The 27,624-nt window shown below is 40.0% G+C and overlaps 3 protein-coding genes across 5 annotated transcripts; 1 reads left to right on the forward strand and 2 right to left on the reverse strand.

Moving 5' to 3' along the window:
• Nucleotides 1–2,068: 2,068 nt before the first annotated feature.
• Nucleotides 2,069–3,849, reverse strand: LOC137953356 (tyrosine/DOPA decarboxylase 2-like). The gene has a single exon (XM_068800720.1). The coding sequence runs from the start codon at nt 3,762–3,764 to the stop codon at nt 2,232–2,234; it is 1,533 nt and encodes a 510-aa protein (XP_068656821.1). The 5' UTR covers nt 3,765–3,849; the 3' UTR covers nt 2,069–2,231.
• A 7,647-nt stretch (nt 3,850–11,496) lies between these two features.
• Nucleotides 11,497–22,153, forward strand: LOC137953211 (glutamine-dependent NAD(+) synthetase). 2 transcript variants are annotated; one of them, XM_068800493.1, is made up of 14 exons: nt 11,497–11,694; nt 16,863–17,094; nt 17,180–17,485; nt 17,579–17,802; nt 17,971–18,074; nt 18,346–18,480; nt 18,603–18,771; nt 19,116–19,251; nt 19,547–19,685; nt 20,301–20,477; nt 20,794–20,961; nt 21,222–21,317; nt 21,441–21,569; nt 21,675–22,153. In XM_068800493.1, exons 2-14 carry the CDS (start codon nt 16,901–16,903, stop codon nt 21,897–21,899), a joined length of 2,202 nt encoding a protein of 733 aa, XP_068656594.1. In that variant the 5' UTR covers nt 11,497–11,694; nt 16,863–16,900; the 3' UTR covers nt 21,900–22,153. The 2 variants fall into 2 exon arrangements, with proteins under 2 accessions (XP_068656594.1, XP_068656595.1); XM_068800494.1 differs by having other exon boundaries at nt 16,895–17,094.
• A 256-nt stretch (nt 22,154–22,409) lies between these two features.
• On the reverse strand, nt 22,410–27,212 carry LOC137953452 (mediator of RNA polymerase II transcription subunit 19a-like). 2 transcript variants are annotated; one of them, XM_068800872.1, is made up of 7 exons: nt 27,053–27,212; nt 25,850–25,915; nt 23,937–24,226; nt 23,638–23,862; nt 23,470–23,524; nt 23,222–23,372; nt 22,410–22,793 (listed from the first exon to the last, which is right to left on the reverse strand). In XM_068800872.1, the coding sequence occupies exons 2-6, from the start codon at nt 25,878–25,880 to the stop codon at nt 23,368–23,370; spliced, it is 606 nt and encodes a 201-aa protein (XP_068656973.1). In that variant the 5' UTR covers nt 25,881–25,915; nt 27,053–27,212; the 3' UTR covers nt 22,410–22,793; nt 23,222–23,367. The 2 variants fall into 2 exon arrangements, with proteins under 2 accessions (XP_068656973.1, XP_068656971.1); XM_068800870.1 differs by having other exon boundaries at nt 22,414–22,793; nt 23,465–23,524.
• Nucleotides 27,213–27,624: the final 412 nt, after the last annotated feature.

A 27,624-nucleotide genomic window follows, 5' to 3' on the forward strand; every position in this document is an offset into this window, starting at 1 on the left:
AAATACTATTTTTTTCCCGATTTAAGACGGCCACGCCGACTTTTTCATTGACGAAAATACCCCTCTTCCTCATTCTCATCCGTGCCCTACCAATTTCTCACGATTTCACATCGTAATCTGCACTCTTGACAATGCAAAAAGGTCGTCCAAGCAGGGGCAACGTCGTCAATTAAAGTGACTAAGGCAGTGAGTGCACGTCCTCCTAGATAAACCGGTGCCGCTTTTCCGAAAGGTTTGGAGGTACCCACCGTCTGACACGAGCCGTCCAGAATCCACGGAGGCCCAATAATTTCTGTCGTGCCGGCTGTCCGCGACGGGTTAAAACCAAGACAGTGAAAGAAGATGACAATGGGTTAAAACCATATTAACTCTATATTTCACCTTAAAACTCTTAACTTTTAACTGGAAGATCAAAATTCTTTACTCTAAAAACAAAGATCTCAGCTTACCGATGAGACCAAAGGGAATGGGCGTGTTGGGTCCCGATGAAACCCTAAACCCCAATCTAAAAATCTAGAAAAAAACGATCAGGAATCACAAAAAAAAATTGCAAACAACTTGGACGATTCATGTGTAGGTGGATCACATACATATGAAGCATGGTTAAAGAAGGATTTGTGTAATTGACCTTCAACAGTAAATCTTATAATGATGATGAAAAGTTGATAACATGATTTTCAACACTAATCACTTAAGCATTGGATCAACTGAGGATCAAATAATCCTCCCCTACCACGGAGCAAAGTTCGAAATCATCAAACTCAAGGTAGGCTTTATGTAAGAGCTCCATTCACCGTGAGTTGAACTATCCTAAACCCTGTCTTCATATTGGTAACAAGTATTGTGTCCTCAGCAGCTCTGCCACCTGTGGTTGGTCTACAGGCCGTGATTTCTCTAAACATTACACTAAATAATGAAGAGCCGTTCTGAACATTTGAGTGACACAATGGAGAAGCTCATTCATGAAAGGCTAAATCGTAGATTGGAAGAAGCATAATAACAGTTCAGTTTCGGTCTTGCAACGAACTGATTTAAATGCAAATTGAGCAGCAGAACACAGCATGTGGAGGGCCAAAGACAGGACAGAGCTTTAATGGAACGAGAAGAATCTCAGTCCACACAAAAATGGGTCCCCTAGACTTGAATTCCCCTACAAGATGGAAATAATATAAGGCTCTTACGTAGCATTTTCTCCTCCGTTTGTATTCACATTGAGCAATAAAAAAGAATAGAATGCAGACAAAAATCTAGACTGGTGGCAGCAGCGAGTCTCTTTGTGCTTCAGCACAGAATTTTCACAAACAGGTGGGAGGCACGAATGGCCCACGCACTGCACGTGGGATTTATTTTCCTCTTCTGCTATCCTTTTCTTCTCCCACTTCTTCAAACATAAACGAACACGAGAAGGGGTTCCAATCGCACTGTCATTGCAGCAGCAGCATCAGAAGAAAAAGTCTTCCGATTTGGAGCTCCCAATTGATCGCAGAAATCTAATTGTCCTAATCAGTTATTTGACTTGATAAAGCTACACCCGTCTTGGACTATATTCTAATAGACGACATTAGATGAATAATCAACTAAGGAGCCATTGAATCTCATACCTGTTCATGATGACGAACTTCTTTGACCACAATAGGGTTTGCAGAAAGGTTTTTTGTCGAAGGGGCCATGAATCTGCCCAGAATTAAGTAGAAATGCTCTCGCTTTCTAGGTAGGAAATTTCCTTGCTTGGGTTACTGGGGGTAGGTGCCTCCAGTCAAAGGTCAGCGATTCTCGGGTTGATCTTACGGATTGTGATCGACTCGATTCACCAAGAAAAACCACATTGGCACTAGCTCGGAGAGAAGCGAGCGGTACGCAGCGTCACAATTCACAACATAAAAGAGGAGAAAATGCGAATTTGTGAAATATGATTTTAAAATTATAAATATACAAAAAAAAAAAAAGGATCGGCCCAGCTCGGGTGGGTCCTGGATTTAGCCTTGATGCGACAAGGTTCGACTCAGGAGATCAATCAACTCGGGAAGGGCTATGTGAATTTTGATATATAAATAAAAAGAAAAACATATTACAAAATAAAATTTATTAGATAAAAAGAGATTATTAAATTATGAACAAATTCATCCAAGTAGTAAAACTACCGTGGTCCAAAATTCAGAAGAATTAATCGCATAAATGACAATACTAAATGGTTTTTTTTTTTTTTTGGGCTTCTTCCGGGTGCCCAGAACTCAAAAAGAATGGACCCCATTGCTGGTGGGCCCCAGCAGCGCATCGGCGTGGTCCTGCACAACCTTCCATGCAAAATTGACGTGTCGATCTTCAGTGAGAGTGGCCCCCACGGCGAACCGAATCATGTACACGCCCCCGACCACGGAATGGGTCATGTAAATGCGCCCGGAGGCGTTGATCGCCTCCATCAGCTTTCCGTTCAGCTCGTTGACGGCCTCAAGATCGTCTACAGCCGCCGAGGAAGCCGGCAGGAGGCGGAAGCAAACCATGGCGAACGTCCTGGGGACCACGATCTCGAAGCGCTTGTCCATGGCGATCAGCCCCTCGAAGTGCTTCGCCATCTTGACGTGGGTTCTGAGGAAGTTCCGCAGGTTGGAGACGCCGTAGCTTCTTAGGACCAGCCAGAGCTTCAGAGCTCTGAACCTTCTGCTCAGGGCGATCTGCCAGTCCTTGTAGTCGACGACCTGCCGGGACTCCGTCGCCTTGTTGCGGAGGTATTCTGGATTGGTGGAGAGGGCTTTCACTAGCGAGCTGGGGTCCTTCACCCAGAGGCAGCAGCAGTCCAGGGTGGTGAAGAACCATTTGTGGGCGTTGAGGCTGAAGGAGTCTGCGTTCTCTACTCCGTCGATGAAATGCCGAAACTCCGGGCAAATGCAGGCGCTGCCGGCGTAAGCTGCATCGACGTGAACCCAGATGCCGTACTCCTGCGCCACCTCGCAGAGCGGGGCCAATGGGTCGACTGCTGTGGACGAGGTCGTCCCCACGGTGGCACAGAGGAAGAGCGGTATCAGTCCCATCTCCAAATCGCTCTCGACCGCCGCCCTTAACGACGCCGAAGACATTCCGAAGTTATCGGATTTCTTCGTATTGATGGCTCGGAAATTGGCCGGATTAATCCCTGCGATCTGCGCTGCTTTCTGCAGAGCACAGTGAGTTTGATCAGACCCATAAACAACCAGCCGCCCTATCGCCTCGCGGCCTATCTTGTTCAACACACGATCCCTCGCAGCAGTGAGCGTACAGAGAATCGCCTCGCACGTTGTCCCCTGCAACACCCCACCCCCATTGCCGGAAAACAAGAACGATTTTGGCAGCTTAAGCATTTTCCCCAACCAGTCCATCACGATACTTTCCAGCTCCGTCGCCGCCGGCGAGCTCATCCAGTTAAACCCCACAACATTAAACCCCGTGCTCAGCATCTCCCCCAGGAACCCCGCCGTGCTCCCACTCGAGGGGAAGTAAGCGAAGTAATTCGGACTCTGCCAGTGAGTAATCCCCGGCACAATATGACTCTGGACATCCTGAAGAATGCTCTCGATAGGCTCTGGGTTGTAAGGAGCAGAGTCAGGGAGACGCTTCCGGAGATACCCAGGATCCACCTGGCTCCGAACAGGGTACTTCTCGATATCCCTGTAATAATCCGCCAAAAAATCGATCATCACATGTCCCTGACGCCTGAACTCTTCAGGATCCAGAGGGTTCAGCGGGCACGCCGAGTTGTTCTCGAGCACGTCGGCGTGAAGGCTACCCATCACAGAAGATGGAAGCTCGGTGTTACAGATCTCCTCTCTGAAGTCCTAAAAGAAGACGAAAATACAGAGAAGAAGAACGGGAACAGAGGAGAGATGGATGAGACGGAGGCGGGGGAAATAGCGTTTAAATAAGGAAGACCAGAGAAAGAGAGAGGGAATGCTGAAGGCACGGTTGGTGGGTCCGTGCGCTCGGAGGCTTGACTGGACCGAGAAACTCTGAGAGGGGATGACATGAGGGGTTGCGTTAGCCGCGTCACTTTTATTTGCATTTTTTTTCTTTTAGTCCACGTTTTTTATTGTTTTATTTCCTTTTTCCCCTCGTGGAATCCTGTTTCCGGTTTATAGTTTCTTTTCCGGAAAACTTGATTCCAGCTGTAAAAGGACATAATGAACCATACTTGCACTACCATCAAAATCTATAGCAATAAAAGGGTACTAAAAAAGATAAAATTTAAATGCCTTTCTAATCATAATTAGCATGTAATTGAGCTTAGTACCACCCATGAGGTTGCTCTAGTAATTAGGTTAAGTTAAATCGATCAATCAATCAAAATGAAGGTATTCTACTTCCGACCAATAATGGGGGGAAGAGCAAAAGAAATGGATAAATTTCACTCTAATTATATTCGATTATGTAATTAACTTAGTAAGACAATACCCGTAAGATTATTTAATTAATCAGGTAAAATTAAACTAAGAAAACAAAAAATTGGTCAATCAAAAGAAAATGTTTTATTCACAATATAAGTCACAATATAAGTCACAGTTCTTCATAGTTTGAATTTTTTCGCTCTTCACAATTATATGGTAATAACAAAAGAACTAGAGTCCAAAAGAGAATCACCAGCTCAAAAACATGTTTCTTCTTTTAAAGTGTTGGTGGTCAGTTTGGAAACGGAGGAAGTTTCATGGTAATTAAATTTTATAATAGATTATGTAATCATAGTTAGTCGAATTTTCTCGACATAAACGTTTCTTGATCCAAAAGCAAACTCGATAATTATACATTTTAAAGACATTTTAGTTCTCCTATGTAACTGCCTTGGAATGTGTTAAGTGTATGTGAAAAAGTTTGGATAAATTTCATTGGAGATAATTGATATGAAATTTTAATATTTAAAAAATATTTTAAATAAAATAATATTATAAAAACCTTGATTGAAATAACAAGGATAACAATACAAGTTAGCCATATGGAACCCCTAGGTTTTGGTCAAAACCGGATGGGTCGAATCAATCAATGAACTGGCTGTCCTTGAGGGAGAGGTTTTTTCGTTGGGGTATGGCCCACCCATAGAAGTTTAACCAGACCCCATCACCAACCATGTATAATCCAATATATTAACATTAAAATGAAAATGGTAACCTTTTTTCTTAGTGGCCAACTCCAAACCCGTGGGATGGAAATGAACGTGTGAAAGCGTGTGGGCCCTCCCCGTGTCGCGTGTGAACAAAGTGACTAAAAAATTAAAGGTCAATGTTTACTTTGGAGAAACAAAATTTCAATTTTTTAAGTGGTAAATTTGTACACGTCAGACTTGCCGAACTCGGAATGTCGCAAATGGGTAGGTGAACACGTGTACGAGTATAATTCATTTTCACTGGACCCATCTACGTGGCGACTTTTCGTTCGAGTGATCGGTCGGATCAAAAGTCTGCGTGGGCATCAAAAGTCAAAGCTACCCCGACTGGTCCAACTGGCCCGTGTTACCAGTTCCTGAGATCATCTCCCCACCTACCCACCAACGCAAGCTCGTTTTTTTTCACACAACATTCATCGAACACTTTCAGGAACCAAGACCAAGCACAGATTCGCTTCTACTACTCTCCATTAAACCTCCGTTTCTATTAATACAAAGAACCCAGAAGACTCAGAAAGAGTACTCCACTCTTCATTGTTTTTGCAGATTTGCTCGTCTCTTGGCTGTAAACAGTGCGTCTGCCATGATTGCCGTTAAGCTTCGGAGACTGAAAAGATCATGGGAGATTAAATTAAGACGGTCAGACGGATAAGGACGATTGAGTGGGAAATCAAAAGTCATTTAGGGAATAAATCTAAGTAGGTGGAGTTGAAATCATTGAACACTGAGGAAAGTCTAACGCGTAGTAATGGCTGCCAACCAGCGACCTTGGGGGGATGAAGTCAGTCGAGTGTCTGATTTTTCTCCGTCTTGTACCAAGTCGTGGTAGCTAAGCAGCCGCAGGGAAATGCTAGTGGTGGAAAGTTAGGACACATTTCACCCATGGAGAGCATCCATGTCCCCTCGTCTTCTCACTGCTTGTTACTCGCCCTTCGCTTACTTTTTTCTGCTTCTGCTTTCAATGGTAGGTGAGCAAGAGTTCAGCTTCGTGTCATCAAAACGGTCGCACTGCGTTGTATATAAATTCAAAGAAAGAAACGTAACATTCTGTTTTCTTAAAGAAAATGACTCAGACTCTGAGATTCTGCGTCTCGGGAGTCCAGAGATTTGCTTCAGGTTTGAAGCAGAGGTGTACGGGGAAGAGTGAGAAGAATCCAGATCATGCAGCAATCTGCATGGGGCGCCGCATGCAGCAAAGAGTTAAAATTGCCTTACGTTACGTACATTTGTAGAGGTTAATACTTGAGAAATCGACTCAACTTAGGGTGACAAATCATATTCGTTTAATATAAGATCCAAGTTTAAAGAGTCTAACTTTCATATTTTCACTAAATCCCCACGTAAAAAGGAAAAAAAACTAGAAACAGAATACTTGTTCCACGATTTGTTATCAAAGAAAGACGGTCACCTGATGTAATCACTCTTCTAATCCTTTTTTTTTTAATTCAAAATTAGCAAAAAATGATGAAAATAATGGAGCCCGTGTCGGAACTTAGAAGCTTGAGACTACCAAAGCAGTAACCAGTGTGCTCTGGATCCGCAATAATGACACGTGAAGCACGTGTGACCGTACAATTCTCACGTGATGCACGTGGTCACAACCATCTCCGGCCATCCCAATAACACTCGACAGACTGTTGAACCGGAGGAATCACCAATAACGTCGGAAACGAATTTCCCCGCATTCGGCAGAAAAAAGAAAAATTCCCGGAGCTCCGCGGTAAGGAAATAGAATATCTCCACGTTTTCACGACCTCTCCCTCCCCGGATTCTAGGAATTGTTTTTGCCACTTAGTGGGGCCTACGAATTCTCTTGCAGATATCTTCTTGTGTGTTTTTTGTTTTTTTCAGGGGATCGCTTTTCTGGGAATTCTCAGATAAAGACGATTGAGACGCGACGGAGCGGCCGCAGTGAACTGTTCATATTGCAGCTTTTTTATCCATGGATTCTTTCTCTTTCTTCGCTTTTTCTAATTGTTTAAAGGGGTATCGAACTTTGAACACGTGTTAGCAGCTGCGAAAGTATGATTTTCCATTTGATTCCCAGAGTCACATCCGCGCGCAAAGGCCACAGTTGCCGGCTCTGGTTCAAGTTTCCAGACTGTAAACGACGTACCGTTGAAGAAATTAAAAGAGCAAACACTGCGCTGCCCGCAGAGATACGGCGTTCAGTAGCACTGTGCTGACTGTGCGTTACTGCATTATTGCTGCTCCAGCGCATTTCATAGAGGAAGTTCGATGCGGTGAGGAGCTCGAGTTTCCCAGCATCTGGGGACGGAATAAAGAAGGACAGCGACAGGGCGGCAGCCGGTCCGCCAGCGAAAACTCTCTTTCAGACTCAACCGGTTCAATCGACTTCCGCGGTTTTAATTTAAGTTCAAGGCCCAAAATTGAACACGTAGATTTTTCTGACCACAAGGTGTTACACGCAAATGAGACTTAATCCGATCAAGTAGGCTTGCCTCTAACTCGGGACATCAAAGAGTCAAATATTGAAAAGACACTTTATTACAATTATATCATCATCTAGTGATTATAATTATACAAATTTGATGCAAGGGTTAATTATATTGTCACATCATGATAATAATTATATAAGTTTGTGCTGATAATAATAAAGGACCGAAGAAAACATGCGAAGGGTCTGAGAGGCCTGTTGGCCGCGTCTCAAATGGAAATCTGAACGGTCACCAAATTAAAATGCATCTTTAAGGAGATGGCCCACAGGTCGGTCTCCTTTGCAATAATTTCGGAAATAAATCGATTATTGCACGCGCGTGTTTCAAATTTCTGGGACACCGACTTTGTCCTAATGTATGGGCCTAATTTCCCGTCCCAATGCGGAAACGCAACACAAGTACTGTGGGGTCTTTGGCGGGGCCCCGTCTTACACGTGCCTCGCGTGGTCGAGTGCGTACGTCATTTTGTAACGTCAGATTGATTTACAGCCGTTCGATTACAAATGTTAATATCTCTTGCCGACCTACCTCATGCGGCTACACGGGCTCTGTTGTTCGTGGTCTCACCTACTTTATGCCGATACGGCGGGCCATGCAAGGCTGCTAAATTAATATCTCTCTTTATTTCATCGCCGTCTTGTTGGATCAAAAAATTAGTTTTAATTTATTTCAATACTTTATATCTGAAATAGAAATATTTTTGTAAATAAAAAACAAAAGGAAACGATATTACTTTGATAATTATTTATTATTTTTTTAATGTAAATAAAAGTTATTTTAAAATAAATAAATATTTTATTTGATACGAGATAAATAAAAATTAATGTAAACAGTTATGAATCTCAAAGGATATTTAAAAAAATATGTGAGAATTTTTGCATTAAAATTTGATTTATTAAAATAAACTACTATAAATATATTTGTTAAAAATGATATTGCCAATGTCTCAATTATTGGAAAGTGACACAACTATAATCTTATATAACTCCAAATCGGTTAAGGTTTAGGGTTTAGAGATTGAACTTGTGGCAAGTCAAAAGAGTCTCGGAACAAAATACTCAAATTCTTCCTTATGACATGACTCGATCGGTGCAAAACAATCCAATTTCCCAGAGTTACACTTCAATTTAACTAATTAAAAAATCATAATTTACTTAAACGGATCAACATGGATTTGGGAGGGGGCAGTTAAGTCGAGGGTCACAGACTTACTCCTTCTATTATGAGTAAACCCCCTTCGACTCGCCCATTGGACAACTAACCCTTGTTTTTGAGTACCCGAGTTGAAGAAAAGTGAGTAGTAGATATCTAGTAGATGTTACACATTACACATTAATTATCCAGCGTAATGTGTCACACCTTATACATAACGTGCCAACATTAATTAGATCGTTCTAAACCAATGTAACCCGAAAAGACTAATCGATTAAAGTATGAAAAACCGAGTCTTAACATAGATCACCAATATATTCTAACACATCTCTCTCTACAGTACTAGTTCTGGTTTTTTTTTTTTTACTTAATATCTCATCCCAGATCTTTACAGAGCTTAATTATAAACTAATCACGAACCAGAGACATGAATAATGACAGTTAATAATCTTATCCTCCTACCACATGGTGCCGCAGAAAGAATAGTACAAGCCATTTCACGAGTTCATATTCTTCCATTGAAGAAGAAGCATCTGTCGTCGGCTTCACTCTTTGCCTCTCGTTCCTGCCCCAATACATCCCTAAAAAGTCACACCTCGCCGTGGGCACTACAGCGACCAGAGGCAGAGAAAGGCATGACTCACGTGGGTCCAAAAGTGGAGAAGAAGAAGCCAGTCGAATCGATGCTTCTTCGGAGCCTTCCCTAGTTCTCCCTTTTCTTCCAGAAACACTGAAAGTTAAACCAGCTGTGGATACAGGGAAAGAGACAAGTAATGCATGGGCTGCTTCCGCGGCTCCTGAGCAGATAACGTGCCGCTCGTGGGTTTTCTCCAGCCAAACCGATGGAGCTTTCTTTGTTGTCTGAATTGAATTCATTTCCACTCCCCAGCCAGTTAAAATCTTCATCCGCTACTGCTTTTACAGCCCATAATGGCCCCCACTTGTGCGCTTTTATATTACTTGCGTCTCTTGACCATGTTCTCGTGCTTCTGGACAGAAACGGGCGTGTTCCATTGACCAGATGATCAGTTGATTACTGCTCTGTAAAAAGAAAATAAAAAAATGGAGAAGAAGGCGTTGAGGCATGTATTTTGTGAAGCTAGTTTTTTAATGAGAATGTGGGGAGGGGAAGGGAACGGGGAATGACAACTGGTTGCTTCAGATTGGGGAATACAGTTTTCCCTTTGCTGCTTCAACAAATGCAGAAAGAAGAACTAAATTGACTTCAATCCTTGCTCGGAATCATTCCTCGAGAAATTTCAGTTTCAGTCGTCACTTTACAATTTTTATGAAGTCATGCTCGTGAAATGGTCATGGACCAAAAGGGGGATGGGCAGTGGATGTGAGATTCAAGTATGGACCGTGTTTGATCTTCAACCATGTCATAGATTATTGGACTCTGCAGAAATGGGTTTAAAAACCCATTCCAAATCCAATCCATACCAACATTTGGAGACCTTCAAACCGACCCAGATTTTATCCATCCGAGTCCAGGTCACAACAAGCTTCCCCTCCCAATAGTTCCAAACTTGCAGAATGATAGCAGCTCTTGGCCTTCTACAATTTGTCCGATGCTCCTCTCTTTTCAATTTATTTCCACCGTCGTCGTCTCCGTTTCTGTCCTGTTCCGTCGTCTTCTTCGGCCACCGGGTGTGCTCGCATCAAGTATCAATGTTATCCTTCTTATTCCACTCGCACGCTCTGATAGATTAATTCAAGAGAGTGGAAAGAGAAACACGTTCTTGAGGTGAAGCTCGACTCCGAGTAGGCTGAGTTCAGTGCTTGATCATGATCAACATATCGAATTGTACCTCCCCCATCGCCTCAATAGACATTGGCAGCAACAACATTGGACCGCCCTTCTAACTCGACTCACCACCATGGTTTTCTGATTCGCTGAGTCAACCACTGACTCAGCTGGATTGACTTGGATTTTCGAATAGTTTATTATACAAGGTGAGTCACCCTAACTTGCGAGTTGCAATTCGACTCGCTCAACTAGACTCGGATTTCAAAGGACCCTGAGTAAAGTCCCAATACCGAGTCAAAAAAATCACTCTGACATGAGGCCGGCCAAATTTCACAGGTTTTTTTACTAAAATACCTAATTTCAAAAACATATTTTAAAAAATACTCAACTTTGACTGGTCCACAGTACAAGTATATAGTCGAAGGTGACATGTAAGCATTGACTGATTACGTGTTACACGTCATCTGCACGACATGAGTAGTTGGGAGCCAAATATATGTAATTGACATGTACAAGGCCAAAATACATTACAAAGCTACCAAATGGGTGTAAAAATATATTAAAGGCACTAAACCACACATGTTAGTGTGATATGCTAAGTTGCTAACTAACTACAAATACAAGGATGCTCATAGTCTAATTATAAAGTTTATTCTAAGACACTAACGTCTACCTTGAGTAAGTGGGTGAGCAAGGAGTTGGGTTAGGCGAGGAACCTGACCCGGCCCGACCAGAAAAAGCGGACAGGGTTATATTTCCACCCGTGGGTAGGGACGAATATGGAAAATAAACCCCCTGTAGGTTTTGTGGGGATTTATATCTGTAATGAGCCCTTTTATTTTCAAATTACATGTGGTTTAATAAACAAATAACGTAGTTTTTTTAACTTTGTTCAGGGTATTTAAGGAACATAAATTTAATTTGAAAATGGACGTTTATACCCTTGTTATTTTAAAACAAAGACTTCACTTGAATCCTAATTTCTTTCTTTCACTTGATACTCCATTTTTTCTTCCCCTGAATCCCGCCTTAAGCCCTATTCCCGTTGAGTTGCCGTCGGTCGTCGAATACCAGCCTTGCCGTCACCGTCTCGTCGTCGACTCATCGTTTACCAGACTAGTCGCCGTTTCATCTTTTGTGCCCTCAATTCAAAGTTTCATCTTTCGTCGCCGTTTCATCGTCGGCGTCGCCAGTCCAGGAAATAAACGGTAAGTATTTCAGCCATCATCGAGTATTCATTCTATCTATCTTTTGATTTTTTATCTTTGTTTATTTGTAAATGGCTTCTGTTAGTATCGTCATTGATTTGTAATTGTTTGCCTCATAAAATTTTCTGTTAGCGATAAGTTTAGCTTATTTTTTTATGGGGGGTTAGTGCACTTTACCTATTGTAAATGAAAGTGAATCATTTGTTGGTGTTAGTGTGGTATATGTAAAGTGCACTGGAAAACACTTTCCTGTGTTAGTGCCCAAAATGAAAAATGTGTTAAGCAGAATAACTTAAACCAGAATTGGGATTTCTTTATCGAATGAACTTAAACCAGAATTGGTTGGTTATAACGAGGGGGCAATTGGCAATTGGCAATCAAAAGTTATAAACTTCGATTCGACTCAGAAGAGTGTCTTTGAATCATTAGTTTTTTGCAATTTTTCATTGTATGCCAGCCACTTCAATCTCTAGTTTCACGCAGTCTGCAGATAATACGATCAGTACAAAATGCCCTTTAGGATGAACCGTTCTGAAATTATAAAAATCGTTCATTTCTTTTCATTTTTGCATTGATTTGTGAGAGATAATAGGTTCTAGTTGAGAACAAAATCAGGAAAAAGGTAAAAACGCTTTATTTCTATTCAACTTACTGATTTGGCTAGAACGTCTGCTCAAATGAGTCAGTGAATTCAGAGCAAAGTCCACCAACTGGGGTGTCTGCTGTTTTGAGGAATTTTTCACCGTGTTATGACTGCTATAATCCTCTCCTCCACCCAACAAACTGTAAATTTTCTTCTACATCGCAGCACAGACAGAAAACCAGTAGATTGATATATAAGCATCGTCTAATGTTGGGACTAAACTCTTCTCTTTACATAGACAATTCTCGCTAGTATGCTCCATAAGGTCGAAGCGGCGGACAAAGTAAAGAGGGGAGAATACATTGGAGATCAGGCATTTTTGCTGCCAAACTCGCCAGGTTGGGGGTAAGGGTTCGTGGAGACGCCCTCGTTGATGTGCTTCTACCACCCGCCGGTGTCGGCTTGGCGTGGGAGCAGTAAAACAAGAGGGAGAAGACCATGGAGAGCAAGATGAGCGTCGCCCTGGCGGCAAACACCCCTTTCTGGAGCTCCGCCCATGATAAGTGTTGCATGCCGAAGTGGGCGCGGTACTTGGTGTGGTAGGCATTCTTGACGGACCCGGCCAAAAGACATGCTTCCACACTCAAAAAAGTTATCCTATGAATCAAAATCAAATGCCCTAAAAAAAAAAAAAAAAAAATGAAACAACCAAGCAGTTGCAGATTCATAAATCGGGTTAGAGTAAGCGGACTGATGAACTGGGTTTCAACTTTTTTGAACTTGGTGCGAGTGTCTCCAGAATTCCACAGGTCGTCCTCTTCCTCGGCCCGTCATAGGAAAGTCGGAGGGGGAGACGCAGAGCTGCTGCTGGCCGAGAGCGAGAGGGAGATGGGAGAGGAAAAAGAAGAGAGGGCTGATAGCGAGAGGGAGATGGGAGAGGAAAAAGAAGAGAGGGCCGATAGCGAGAGGGAGAGGGAGATGGGAGAGCGAGCCGAAGCGCGAGTTCAAGTGGATGAACCATGATTTCAGTGGGAATCCTGATTCACTCACTTTACTCATGGGCGAGTTTAAGTGGATGAACCCGTTCATCCACTTGAACTAGGGCCCGGTGCGTTCACCAACACATCCGGGTCAAGTGAAAGTGTAATCAAATTCACTTTCACTTGACCCGCACGCGCACTGACAACCCCTTAGATCAACTTGATTTTTTTCGTGGTTGGGTTATCCTTTTGGGGACGGGGGGACGGGGTGGATTATTAGGGGAGCGGGCAGGGACGGGGTTGGTTCGGGTTTTAGGAAACCCGTCTCCAACCCGATCTGTGCCCACCCCTAACCTCGAGGTATTTCTTTTTGTTTGACCATGGAGTGATTTCATGGCATACTAAAAGCAAAACTTCACAGCTCAATGCACAATGGAAGTTGAGTATATTACCCACTCAGAGGCTACAAAAGAGGCCATGTGGTTGATGGAAGAGTTCGAGATAGTGAACAGAATAGATGATCGTATAACATAAGAAAAGTTCGAGATAGTGAACAGAATAGATGATCCTATAACTATGTTATGTGACAATACTACGGCCATTGCTGTTACAAAAAACCCTAGACGTCATAGCGGCCACAAACGTATTCAAGTTAAGTATCGTTATGTGAGAGAGAAAATTCAAGAAAGATAAATTATTATGTCACACATATTATCTCAACATATGCTGGGTGATCCATTGACAAAGGCACTACTTGTCAAAGTGCTTAATAAACATGCATATGATTGGGAGTTAAACTCATTGACATGTGAAAGAGTTTGAAGTACATGTGCTCTTCTCAAAACTCTTTGTTGAGTTATTGCATAATGTACTATGTTATGTGTCATTTAATAGTCCCACATGGATTAGTGAGTACAAATATCTTGAGTTTATTAGTTGAGAAAGAGGCTTCCTAAGGGGGTTAATCATTTTGGGATAGGGCCTTAGACCCAACATCACATGGTATCAGAGCAGGTACTCATATGTGGGCCTACACCTAAACTATTTACTTGTAGAGCCACAAAAGAGGGCCTACACTTAAACTGCCTACTCCTAAACTATCCACTTGTAGAACCACAAAAAGAGGGTTTACATGTGAGGGGGAGTGTTAAGGAATAGTCCCACATGGATTAGTGAGTACAAATATCTTGAGTTTATTAGTTGAGAAAGAGGCTTCCTAATGTGGCTAGTCATTTTGGGATAGGGCTTGGACCCAATTTAACATTATGTTATGCATGATCATATGTTAACCTTAGTAATGGTCTCATTTGATAATGTTCTCCAATTTTGTATGGCATAGCCAAGTTGGAGATCATTAGTCAAATGGCCTAAGAAGTTGATTAAGGCTTAATTAAAGAATTATTTGTTCTATTAATAAAAAAAGCAAATTAATGAAGAGAAATTTGATAAGAACAGAAATAAAAACACTTAAAAACACAAATAGAAAGTGAAAAAGAAAGAGAATTATCGCATATGGATTTATGGTGTTTGTGTTTGTTGTTTTATATTTCTATTCCTTAAATATGATTGAACATGATCCCGGGGTAAGGGCATTTTGGTCTTATACAAGGGTTAATTTTTTTCATTTGCAGTTTTTTATACCTATAATAAGACAATATATAATTGGTTTAAAATTTAAAGGGAACAAGAAAAAGAAGGATCTCTTTTAAGGATGGGCTTAGAGGTAGGCATGGTCGGGTCGAGTTTGGGTTTCTTAAAATCCAAACCTGACCCAAACCCTGATCCCGAAATCTGAACGGGGTTGGGAAACTAGCCCTGCCCTTGTTCTGACCCTGCATTCTTGATTAATTCCCGGTCTATTCCCACCCGGCCCATTTAATAATGACCCACTAAAAATTCTATAAATCTGTTAAAGTTATAAAAATTTTCAAAAGTATAAAAATCTCAATACACCATAAAAATCCTACAACTAGTTTATACTCCTAACAAACTTCTAAAATTATTGTAACATAAAATATATGTCATTCATATATTTTTAAATGACATTATGGGAATAAAACCCCATGGGTCAGATTTGGCACCGGTCGGATTTGGGAAAACACGTTTCCAACCCAAAACCCAATGGGTTTTTTTACGCCTCATCTCTGGCCCGCAAAGTGAAATCTAAAACCCATCTCTGGGTTTTTAGTTCTAGTCAGGTTGGGTTCCCACGAAAACTGACCGTATCCACCCCCAGATGGGCTGGCTTTGATCACATTTACTCACTATTTCAAAGCGATTATCCAAAGCAAGCAAAAGGTTTTAGCAAACTGGCAATCTGTTGTTCGTTCAACAGATCGTAAAATTTGCTATTTTTGAGAACTTCAAATGATTTAGCTTCTTCAAATCAAAGCGACAACTCTTTCAGCAATCAGCACAGTGAGCTCTAATTTAGGTATGTTTTTAAGATACTTGAAGATTTGATCTTTTTCCCGCTGCTCTTTCTACGAATATGTTGGCACGTTTGTGAGGAATTATGTGAAAATGGTTGCAGACTACACCATAGTTATTTTGTTGGCAGAAGATAGATGTAACAGTGGTTGATTTGGGAGGAAAGATACAGTGTCATGAGCAGGAAAGAGAAAATGGGAGAAAAGGGCATTTAGTTCACTGACATGACATTGTTAAAAGGCTTCCACCTGAGCTGCTGAACTGCCATAAGAAAATTACCTGTGACATTGTATGTGCACATAGCAAAGCTCTGTGGTCCAAAGCCGGTTTGACCCGACAAGCGGTCCGGACCATGCCAGTGTGTCGTCTCCACACTGTCAACTCCCATGGCTTCGTACCTTTGCGCATGCTAGTATTCAACGTTTAACCATTTGTTTTCAAGCCTATCTTCTTTGTTTTCCCCGCATGATACAAGGCCGTCGCTTGTATCAGAGCTATTGAGTTGTTGATTCTGTCAAGTAAGATTTCAGACTTTGTTCTCTTCTTTTTGTAGTTGTTATGTGTGGTGTATTTCTGCTGATTTCCTTTTCTAATTGTACTGTCTTGTTTATCGGTGGTCCAGTGTGTGTCTCTAGGTTTAATTCTCCAGATACCTCGCTGATTATAAAATGATTTGAAGTAAGTTGGGAAGAAAATTGATTTTTCTTGTCTGTAGAGTGGTCTTGTTTTGCGACTGTTTGATTAACATTTTGGTTCCTATGCAGGATAGGATTTAACTCGTTTTCAGATTTGGTTTTTCTATTTGAACTTTTTATTTATTGGTCGTTCTATTAAAAAAACCAAAGAAATAAAATAGTGATAAGAACAATTTCAAAAATAATTGTCGAGAACGAAACTTCTTCAATTCTTTAAAGATAATAATTCCAGGACGACTATCTAGTGTATTCCGCTGCTTGATGACAAATAGGGTTGCAACGTCATAAGTTTAGTACCTTGAGTACTACTACTGTCAGTAATACATGTCAGGACTAAATTGATCAAATATTTCCAATTCATACAAGTTTATTGCACCTTCCTGCCTACTTCAGCTTACTTCTCTATGCTTCACCTTTCCTGTTGTAAATTATGAATCTAGTGTTCCATTATTTTATTTCTGCAATGTGATGTGAAAACAGTTCAGTATCCCATTCAGTTAACTATATTACAGAGGAAGATGAGGCTATTGAAGGTAGCCACCTGTAATCTGAATCAATGGGCTATGGATTTTGACTGTAATTTGAGGAACATAAAGGAATCAATATCCAAGGCAAAAGCAGCTGGTGCCACTATTAGACTTGGGCCTGAGCTTGAGATTACTGGTTATGGCTGTGAGGATCATTTTCTAGAGCTAGACACCATAAATCATTCGTAAGTTGGTGTTTACTTTTTTATCAATGTGCCATTATTTTGCATCTGCTCCCACTTTTAATGTTAACCTGGTATTTTCATGCAGGTGGGAGTGCTTGAAAGAACTTCTAGCCGGTGACTGGACTGATGACATACTATGCAGCATTGGCATGCCTGTAATTCAAGGAAGTGTGCGTTACAACTGCCAGATTTTCTGTTTAAACAGGAAGATACTAATGATACGCCCAAAAATGAACCTGGCAAATGATGGAAATTACAGGGAACTCAGATGGTTCTCAGCTTGGAAACATAAAGATAAGCTCATGGAGTTCCAGCTACCCAGTGATATTTCGGAGGCTTTATCACAAAGTACAGTGCCCTTTGGTTATGGTTACCTTCAATTTCTAGACACGTAAGTGTAGAGAGCATAAAGGTCCCTATGTTAGTGTTTGTCACTACTAAAGATTTCTCATTTACTTTTATTGCATTCTTTGCTTTTTTTCAGAGCTATTGCTGCAGAAGTTTGTGAGGAGCTATTTACTCCTGATGCTCCTCATATAGAACTTGCTTTGAATGGAGTCGAAGTATTTATGAATGCTAGTGGGAGCCACCACCAACTGAGGAAGCTTGATCTCCGTATTAATTTAATTAAAAGTGCTACAGTTATCTGTGGAGGTGTTTACATGTACAGTAATCACCAAGGATGTGATGGTGGCCGCCTTTACTTTGGTATGTAACTAAATTCTCTATCAAACTAAATTTCCTCCATTTTAAGTTCACTTCAGTTGTTATTTTTGGAATTTGCATTAGGATTTTGATGTGCAATTTTCTGCTTTTAACCAAAAAAGTTACATAGTCAAAGACCTGCATTATGCATCAATAATTTTGCTGGGGCAGATGGGTGCTGTTGCATTGCTATCAATGGAGATGTTGTGGGTCAAGGATCCCAATTTTCATTGAAAGATGTTGAGGTTTTGACTGCCCAAATAGATCTAGATGCTGTAAGTTGCATATTCTCTTTTAATAATTTATTCTATGTGACGATTAAATTCTCCTTGCACCCCTCAAATTTTTGGCTGTCTTGTCCATTTCTTGATTTATTACGGCCCTTTCTGATGAAAAGAATGATGGCTGCCACTGTTTTATTGTACTACTAGGTAAATGTTAAATGGCGGCAGGATTAAATAGATCAAAAAATGTGTCCAGTTGCTGCAATAATTTTAGTTGACAGGAATACAACTAATTTATGTTAATCTCTTGTTTGAGTAACAGGTCACCAGTTACAGAGGATCTGTTAGTAGTTTTGTAGAACAAGCAAGTTCCAAATCTAATGTTTCATCAGTGGTTGCACCTTACAAACTATGTCAAACTTTTAGCTTCCAATCATTACCTTCTAGCCCGATTAAGGTTAGTTCTTTATACTGTAGTATCTTTCTGTCCACTCAATTTCATTTGCACCAGTTTCCACTTCAACATGCAATCTTGATTGTTCCATACATACCAAATAATTTTTCATATTTCATTAATAGATTAGGTACCACTCGCCAGAAGAGGAGATAGCTTTTGGACCTAGTTGTTGGTTGTGGGATTATCTGAGAAGAAGTGGTGCTTCTGGATTTTTGCTTCCGCTGTCAGGTGGTGCAGATAGTTCTGCAGTGGCTGCTATTGTTGGATCCATGTGCCAGCTTGTTATACAAGGTCAGTGAATTATTTATCTTCTGGTGTCTTTGTTTAATTGTTCCAAAGCTTATCCAGTTTTTCTTGGATTCCTTTTTCCATGGATTTCCTACTATTCAACCACTGGTGGTCATGAACCAAAATCTTGCAAATTCAGTAAATGTTTTCAGCCTTTTCTGCATAATTCAATCATATGTGTCTGTATGAAAACTACTTCTAGGATGGCAAGGTGATACAGTTGATAAGAATTGTTGAACTATGGGAATGCATTGCAGTTTTTAGTCAGTGATATGCTTGCAATTTGTGGATGCCTCCCATTGTTATGGTAATTGTCTTACAAAAAATGTTGATATATATATGTGCAGAAATTGAAAATGGAGATGAACAAGTTAAAGCTGATGCTGTACGTATTGGTAATTACATGAATGGAGAGTTTCCAATTGACAGTAAAGAACTTGCTAAACGCATATTTTATACTGTCTACATGGGATCTGAAAACAGGTAGGCCCTTATTAATGAGCATAACCTGAAAATGGTGTTCTTTGATGATTATTTATTCTCTCATCTGGTAAAGTATGTGTATAGATTCCCTTCTGAAAGAAAAGCTCATGATCAGTAACCAATTCAACTTCTGCGGTATGCCAATCTGAAAATAATGTTATTTTTTTATTAAGCAGTTTTTTTGTTAAACCCTCCAAAGCTACTTGTTGATTATATCTTTCATGGTGAAGCTAACTTGGTTCCTTCAACATCTTTGAACTGATGAGTGTTAAGAATGATTTTGGTTAACCTGCAGTTCAGTGGCTACCAAATCAAGGGCTAAGTGTCTCGCAGATGAGATTGGTTCTTGGCACCTTGACGTTGCTATAGATACTGTTATTTCTGCATTCCTTTCCTTATTCCAGTCACTTACAGGGAAGTGTCCACGTTATAAGGTAGCTTTTGAAAAGCACTTTGCTCGTATTTCTTCATATGATTAAGTTCAAAAAAATAGATCTTGTTTCATGTGATGTGTATTGGGCATTTGGGCCAATGGATGCATGGGAGGTTTTCTAGTGTGAGATATTGGGTTTTAAGTCTCATCCGGATTATGGGGATATGTGTGTAATATTGTCCTTATAGTTCCTGCTAAAGTGAAGTCAAGAATTTTGTTTTTGTTTTGAGCTTGGTCCAAATTTCAGTGGATTTGTTGATAAGGTGTTTAACTTTTGCTTATCTGACTATTAGAGAAGAAAATCCAAATGTCATTTTGTGATATCCATGAGGATTGAAAAGCAACTATGAGTTCCAACTTGGCGACAAGGTTGAATTATGTACTCACCAATCAGGACAAAAAGGTCTCAAAATGAATGATAGCCCTAGTAAATCTCTCAGGATAGTCAAACCCATGGGCCTTCACATGGCAGTCATATAGATTTCAGAAGGCGAATATAAAATCTGTTATCAAGTTTACCAGTCTCCTTCTTTGTTATCTTATTGTACAATTATACAAGCATGGGTTAATTCACTTGAAAGTAACATCTTTGTTTAACTCTTTCACTCTTTCACAGGTTGATGGTGGATCAAGTACAGAAAATCTAGGGTTGCAAAATATTCAAGCTCGGGTTAGAATGGTGCTTGCATTTATGTTAGCATCACTTATGCCATGGGTTCAAAATAAGGTTGGGTTTTTCCTTGTTTTGGGTAGCTCAAATGTAGATGAAGGGCTGCGTGGTTATTTAACAAAGGTAACTGTACAATTTTATTTTTTAAGATTGACATTCTCAATCAGCATATTTACTAATTCTTTAAGATTAACATTTCCAGTCCAAAAGGGCTTGAGCATAATTGGAACTTCTAGAAGACCCAAAGTTTCATCGAGTTCTAACTTTCAAACTCTCTACTGTTTTTCATCTAGTCCCCATCCTACTGTGTAGTTGAATGGTTGAAACTTGATGATGCGTCTTGATTAGCAGTTAGCAGGATTGCTATAGACACCTTTTGTTCCTTCTAAACATCAATGACGATTTCGGTTAACCATAATATTTCTTTCTTCTGCTACAGTATGATTGCAGCTCAGCAGATATAAACCCAATTGGTAGTATCAGTAAGCAGGATCTTAGGTCATTTCTACGTTGGGCTGCCATCCATCTTGGTTATCCATCTTTGGCCGATATTGAAGCAGCTCCACCTACTGCTGAATTGGAGCCTATACGTTCTGATTACAACCAGGTACAATTGAATTATTCACCATAGAAATATAGGTTGCTTTAGTACTGCATACTCCATATTTCCATCGAGTTTGGTTAGATAAACAGAATGATTCTTTTTAATTTGTGCTACCCTGTTATTCTTACGAGAGAAGAAGTTCATGGATTCTAATAATTTCTGTGGAGGCTGGCAATAGTGAACCATATATGACTTTGCTCATGACGAGAATCTTGTCAGTGCAAAATTCATTGATAGATATAACTTCATTTCATGTGGACCAGTTGGATGAAGTGGATATGGGTATGACATACGAGGAACTCTCAGTGTATGGAAGGTTGCGGAAGATCTTTCGCTGTGGACCAGTTTCCATGTTTCAGGTGTATTCTTCATTTCCCTTTAGTTCGTATGAAATTGAATGATAGATCAAGTTTGAAGACGACATGAAATGCTGAACTTCAGAAGGTAATGATCATATTTCCTGCTGCTTTCCAAAACCACAGAATCTATGCCACAAATGGTGCAGAAAACTGACTCCGGCAGAGGTGGCTGCTAAAGTGAAGTACTTTTTCAAATATTATTCAATTAACCGGCATAAGATGACAGTGTTAACACCTTCCTATCATGCTGAGGTACAGTCATTTCTTTCTAGTAAGCTTCATTGATAAACTACAGTTTAATAAAAAAAAAAAATACTTTGTAGAGAAATTGTTTTTAACTGTTTTGGGGGTTTGCAGAGTTATTCACCCGAAGACAACAGATTTGATCTACGTCAGTTCCTGTATAACACTAGATGGCCTTATCAGTTTCGCAAAATTGATGAACTTGTGAAAGAGGTTGATGGTGTCAAAGTTGTCAGCTCCGAACCAAGTAGACAAGAACATGCAGAAATCTCTTTGGAACACGGAAGCGGAATGGGAGTTGTGGCTGCTGGATCTGGAAATCCAAGAGCTGGCTTCTAACACTGAGTAATTGAAATCAGTGCATAAACACTATCCGTAGGAGATAACCTTCGGTACCCTAAAACCCTAATCTTGTAAACTGTGAAGGGAGAATAAACGCCACCGAATTGTTGTAATCCCCGAATCTAAAATCATTTCAGTCGATCAAAGACTACATTTCTTATTGCCAAATCTATTGCCGATTTGACAAAAAAATACTCTCATTGGGAAGGCTAATAAAAACTATAATAACTAGTTCACATCTTATATTATCATCATCATTGTTTGCGTATTTCTTCAATCATAACTAGTAAATGTATATAGATAGTCTGCAACATTACTGATGAACTGAGCTGATTGTTGTTAATATTGAATGCTTGATAGAGTAGGCAGTTTCCAGCCTGCCACAAGCTTTTTGGGATCATTTTGCTCCATCAATGCAAATAAGAATTTCCTTATCAGATTTCAATTTTTTTAAACTGGAATAAAACAGAGAGGTCCCACAATTTGTTAATATCCCCATTGTTCCAGTTGTAAGCTGTTACCATGCTTCATGCCACTACCCTGTGTTGAATAAATCAAGGAACCACTGAATTACTTTCCTCTTATTCATCTAAAAGATTAAAACATCACTAGCACGATCTCTAGCTAACAAATGGACCTAAGATTTTGCTTTGAACAAGAATAATGAAATGTTAGTGACAATTTACAAAAGGGGTTTTAAAACCTAATAACAGCACCCCCATGAAGAATTTGGACAAGATGGCGCGTATTAGCAACCGTTGTTGTGCAGTACAATGTTGTTGTATCCTAGTTCACAATGTCATCAAACAGTAAATTATTAGTTTAAAAGTTGCAGCCTGTAGCAAGATTACCCCATTTTGAGGGTCTTCATCCGCTCGATGGGTACCCAACCTACAGAATCCAAATAAAAAGATATAATATAAGCATGTTCTCACAGCATATGAGTTTGTCCCATGACTAGTTTTTAGTTAATATCTATTCAAACAACAGACAGAGCTATCCATGAATTCATCTACACATGGCATCAATAACAGTTACCAAGATAATGACTGCTGTAATCAACCCATTAGTCCGGCCACATCATCCTGGTGGCCATTCTTAAGCCATTGATACATCTAAAAGATCACAGAAAGAAAGAACATTCTCCCGCAAACTGTAAATAAATCTAACCAAGTGCCTATCCACCCAATATATCCCTATGGAACCTCCACATTGAGTAAATGCTTCCAAATCAATGAGTATACAGAAATATCAAGGAAAGAAGCAAATAAATGAAATAATAGAGAAGGCAAGATAGCAAGGCAAAGTAGAGTAATGACCTTGAGAGTTTAGACACCGGAAAGAGGACATGACCCCTCGTATCCCCATATGCCACCACAAAATGAGATAATAAACAACAAACACCCAATGAACAACGTATTAGCCAGCAACCTTTATCGCCCCCATTTCCTCAACCTTTGAACTCTTATGCTGAGAAATTTCAAGTAACCAAAATAAGTGTTAAAAACAAGAACAAAGTAAACTTCAGAGTTAAAAAATCTATTCTGCAGAACACATTATACCTTACTTTTCTTGTGCTTGTGCATGTCAGCGATATCATCAGTTACTTCATGCTTCCTCTTCTGCAGCAAAGGAAATAAAAAACATAAACACGGAAACACAATGGGAAACAAGTTATAGCAATTGCAAGACACTTGAGGCAAAAGACTTTGCCAAGAGCATTCAGGCAACATACCTTATCATCGTGCTTCTTCGAGTGGTCCCCACCAGATTCTTTATGCCCACTTTTATCTTTTTTGTCCTTATCTTTATCTTTACTTCGATCTTTATGCCGATGTTTGTGCTTTTTGTGCTCCTTGTCCTTTTCCTTATCCCTATCCTTGTGCTTTTTATGCTTCCTCTCCTTGTCTTTGGACTCACTTTTTGATTTACCACCACTAGTAGGTATCCCCTTCTGGTCCTGTGGCATAAACACAAACTTAGCGTACAAGAAGAGCTACAGAAACCCCAGCATAACAGTGGAAGAAAAGTTACCGATGGCAGGTCTATTGGAGCTGTTTCGCTCAGTTGAAAGGCCTGACGGAGGGCATCCAAGTCGAACGGTTGTATATGTGCAGTTGTATTCCTATCATAAGAGGTATTGTGAAATAGCTGATCCAGCTCCATGCCTTCTCCTTTCCGAATCTCTGTGTCGCCCACTATGTTGTGAAGATAGTGAGTATCAGAAATTGACACTGGCAATGACCTCTTGCAAAAGAAGTCATGGTGTGCCCACAATTTATAATGATTTATAAGATCCACAGCACCAGTCAGTTCCCTTGGCCCTGCATTGTTTCAAATACTTGGGTCTTAAGTTCAACCGTTTCGAATACCCAAAATAGCAATTTATCAGATAAAAAACAGGGGTGTCAAAAAAGAAGATTAAAATCTTTTAGTTTCCCTGCTTAAGTAATTAAGGTCTAACATGCATTACCTATAGCTTATAAATATAGGGCTCATTGTTATCACTTTGCATCAAAATTTTGCAGCAAAACAGGAAAATGTGCACAAATCTCATTAATGCTTCTGTGCAAAGCATGAATACCACATCTCCTCTAACATTTATATAGCACAAAAGCATAATTATAGTAATTCTCTACAAGTGTACCCAAAAGCATCATAATGAGTTAAATGCTGAAGTACAAGTTTGTCAAACTTAATATTAGAAAGAAAAGCTCGTCCAACTTTTTTTTTAATAGAGCTTGTCCAACTTTAAATAGCCTCGGATATCCAGAAGACCAATGCTTCACTGCTAAGAATAAGTTGTAGACAGAACTGATACATAACAGATAATTGTGGAGCTAGCAACTGGAGATGGTTTTAGTACATTAGGATCACTGAAACAATCCTTACAAAGCTTTCTCAGTTATATCACACATATACTAACACTGCAGGTGATAGTAAATCTGGCAGAAACCATTACCTTACCCAACCCATTTGATATTTAGGAAGACTTATAACTATCCTATCCATTAAAATAAACCTTCAATATACACAACAAAATTGGATAAAGAGAGACAGGCATACAACGGTATTAGAAATAGCACATTTGATCATTATTATATCAGTTTGTGATAGGATTTCTTTATTTTTCTCTTTTAAATGGATGATGTTTGGAAACTAACCAGCTATAACACACCTGGATGAACATGAAGCTACAGCCTAGCCTTCAGCATAGCAATCTATCTTAGTTGAGCTGATATGGGCATACTCAACTACCCTGAGTTTCACCAGTGAAAACCTCAGCAGGTAACGGGTAAGTGAGCCTACTGTCATTAGTCATTCAAAAAAACCCAATATCCGTTACCAGGTCTGGAGGGAACTTCCCAGACAAGATACTTCATGCAGCATCTAATGGATAATGCCAAGCACAAGCTATCTAAGGTAACCACTAGACAACACAAAAAAATCACAGGGCACCTATTAACAACGATCACTAGAAAGCAACAGGCTGTCTGCAAAAAACAGCCTGAGCCAAAAACAAATCCTATAATTAAATTTTCAGAAGATAACTCCTTTTTTTGTCATCCAAATTCTTATTTTATGGACACAACTACCAAAACCTCGGACATAAACTTGACCATATGACCAAATTTTCTATTCCAAAGCAAGAAAAATATCAATTTTATTTATTTATCTTTCGTGTAGGGAATACTGTAAGCCAGTCCATGCAGCTGCACATCAGTATAAATTTCAAGTAAGGGACCATTGCCAAACCCATCCACTTCTTTTTACATTAAAAAAGCATAAAATAAAAAAATTGAAAAACACAATTTCTAACAAAACTAGCTTCAAGTTGTAAATAATGGAATAAAAGCTTTCATCCTAGAATCCATTTCAACTGACCAGAGCATAGAACTAGATACAAGAGAAAACTTAAAATAAGTATTTCATTTTAAAACAGCTACCTCTTCCAAATTTCTTGCTTTCTGGATCCATTCCGTCAAACCCACAAAAATAGGCACATTTTAAACCTGCGACAAATAGAGGTGGGAGTAAATATCAAACTTCTGATTGACATATTTTTTTGAAACTCGACATCCACAAGCTATAACCATGCAAGCAGCAGTCAGGAAATAAAAGTCGGAAGATCATGATATACTAAAAGGAAATGCCAGCCCAGACTAATTTTTCCTTCTTTCTTTGATAAGTTATGTATAAAAACATGGATATTTACATGAGTGTATGTATGCACGCACACATACGCATATATAATTGCGATTCTTCATTGAGCTAAATATAGGCGGAGAAAAAGAAAAAGCACCAGGAATTCCAGATCATTCTAAACAGTTAAGACACAGACGAATAAAGCAATCGGTATCCTGACTATGACACTCACCCTAAATCTCCAAGCTAAAAAACCGCAACAGATATTTCTTCAGTGCAAAGAGCCTACCTTCATTTTAGTGGAAAACAAACCCATACTGGTTCATGCAACAGTCTGGTTATCCAGTATCATGCTAAGTAATGTGACTTTAGCAATACAAATAAAGGAAGGCAACAATAAATGCAAAAGTGCAAGGCGATTCTACCAATTACAGTGAGTAGGAAGCAAGACAGTGTCTTCAGTACAGTATCCAAATCACAAGCAAGAAACGATACGTGGCTTCTGTCCTGCACCCAACTCATGAACCGACATAAGCTTTCAACAGTCTTCTAGTTAGTTAGACAGTCATTTTAACTTATTATCTCCTCAGTTATGAATCCAACACTGCTTAGCCAACGAAAGCCCCCACTCACATCTCTCGTTACCAATGAGGCTGTACCTTTCCGCCCAAAAAAAGCTCGGCCAAAAAGTTCTCACAAGAAACAAATCATTCAGCGAGGACAAGTGATCCCCCTCAAAGACTTAAAAACATCACCAAAAAATCTTCCGGAGAGTCACAGAATAAGCTGCAAAACGGACAATTTCGAACTCAAATGCCCTAGAAACTGCCAATCTTCCAAATAAACTGAAGATACAAAACAGTACTACAAATCAAGACGGCAGCGCTCAGATGAAAAGGACCTAGAAATCGAAATGCTACTTTTGGAGCAAGATACAAGATTCCAACAGTTTCCCGAACACAAGGAAGGAAAGGAGAATTCGGATAGAGTGGGGACTTTCTTACCGAAGTCTTGATGGGATCTTCACTTCAAACAATACGATTCGAGGAAACGAAGCTCTCCGAACCTTTCAATTTGCGGGAAAAAAGCGAAGGAAACACGCAGGGTGCCGAATCGAAGGAGCGAGAGGAAGTGACGAACTCGACAAGCCCTAGTGTCAGGGACGATGCGCGTAACCAAAAGCTTAATCGAATCGTTCCTTCGAGACTTAAGCTGCCCATAATTTTTTTCCCCAAGATGACTAAACTACCCTTCCTTAAGTCAGTTATTCCAGCGGAAAGAAGAAGAAGAAGAACGAAGAAGAGAAGAATGTACTATATATTAATTTATATATTTATTTATTGAGGATTTTTATTTTATTCATAATTTGGGTTTTTTTTTTATTTTGATAATATGTGTCCATAATTTTATTGCCCCAGGTCTCAAAAAGGCTCACTACAACCAATGTGGGCCCAGGTGAGCCCAGATCGTCAACCGCAACTACCTTAGGCCCAATCAGGACGCTGACTTTTACCCCAACCTTTATGCCTCTCGTAACCTGTCAGCATCTCAGCTTACTTGGCAGCTTTCATAAGAC

Source organism: Aristolochia californica, unplaced genomic scaffold (genome assembly GCF_029961685.1).
Source record: "Aristolochia californica isolate CCGP_79_NKW_82.1479 unplaced genomic scaffold, dmAriCali1.0.hap1 SCAF_16, whole genome shotgun sequence".
Lineage (NCBI taxonomy): Eukaryota > Viridiplantae > Streptophyta > Magnoliopsida > Piperales > Aristolochiaceae > Aristolochia > Aristolochia californica.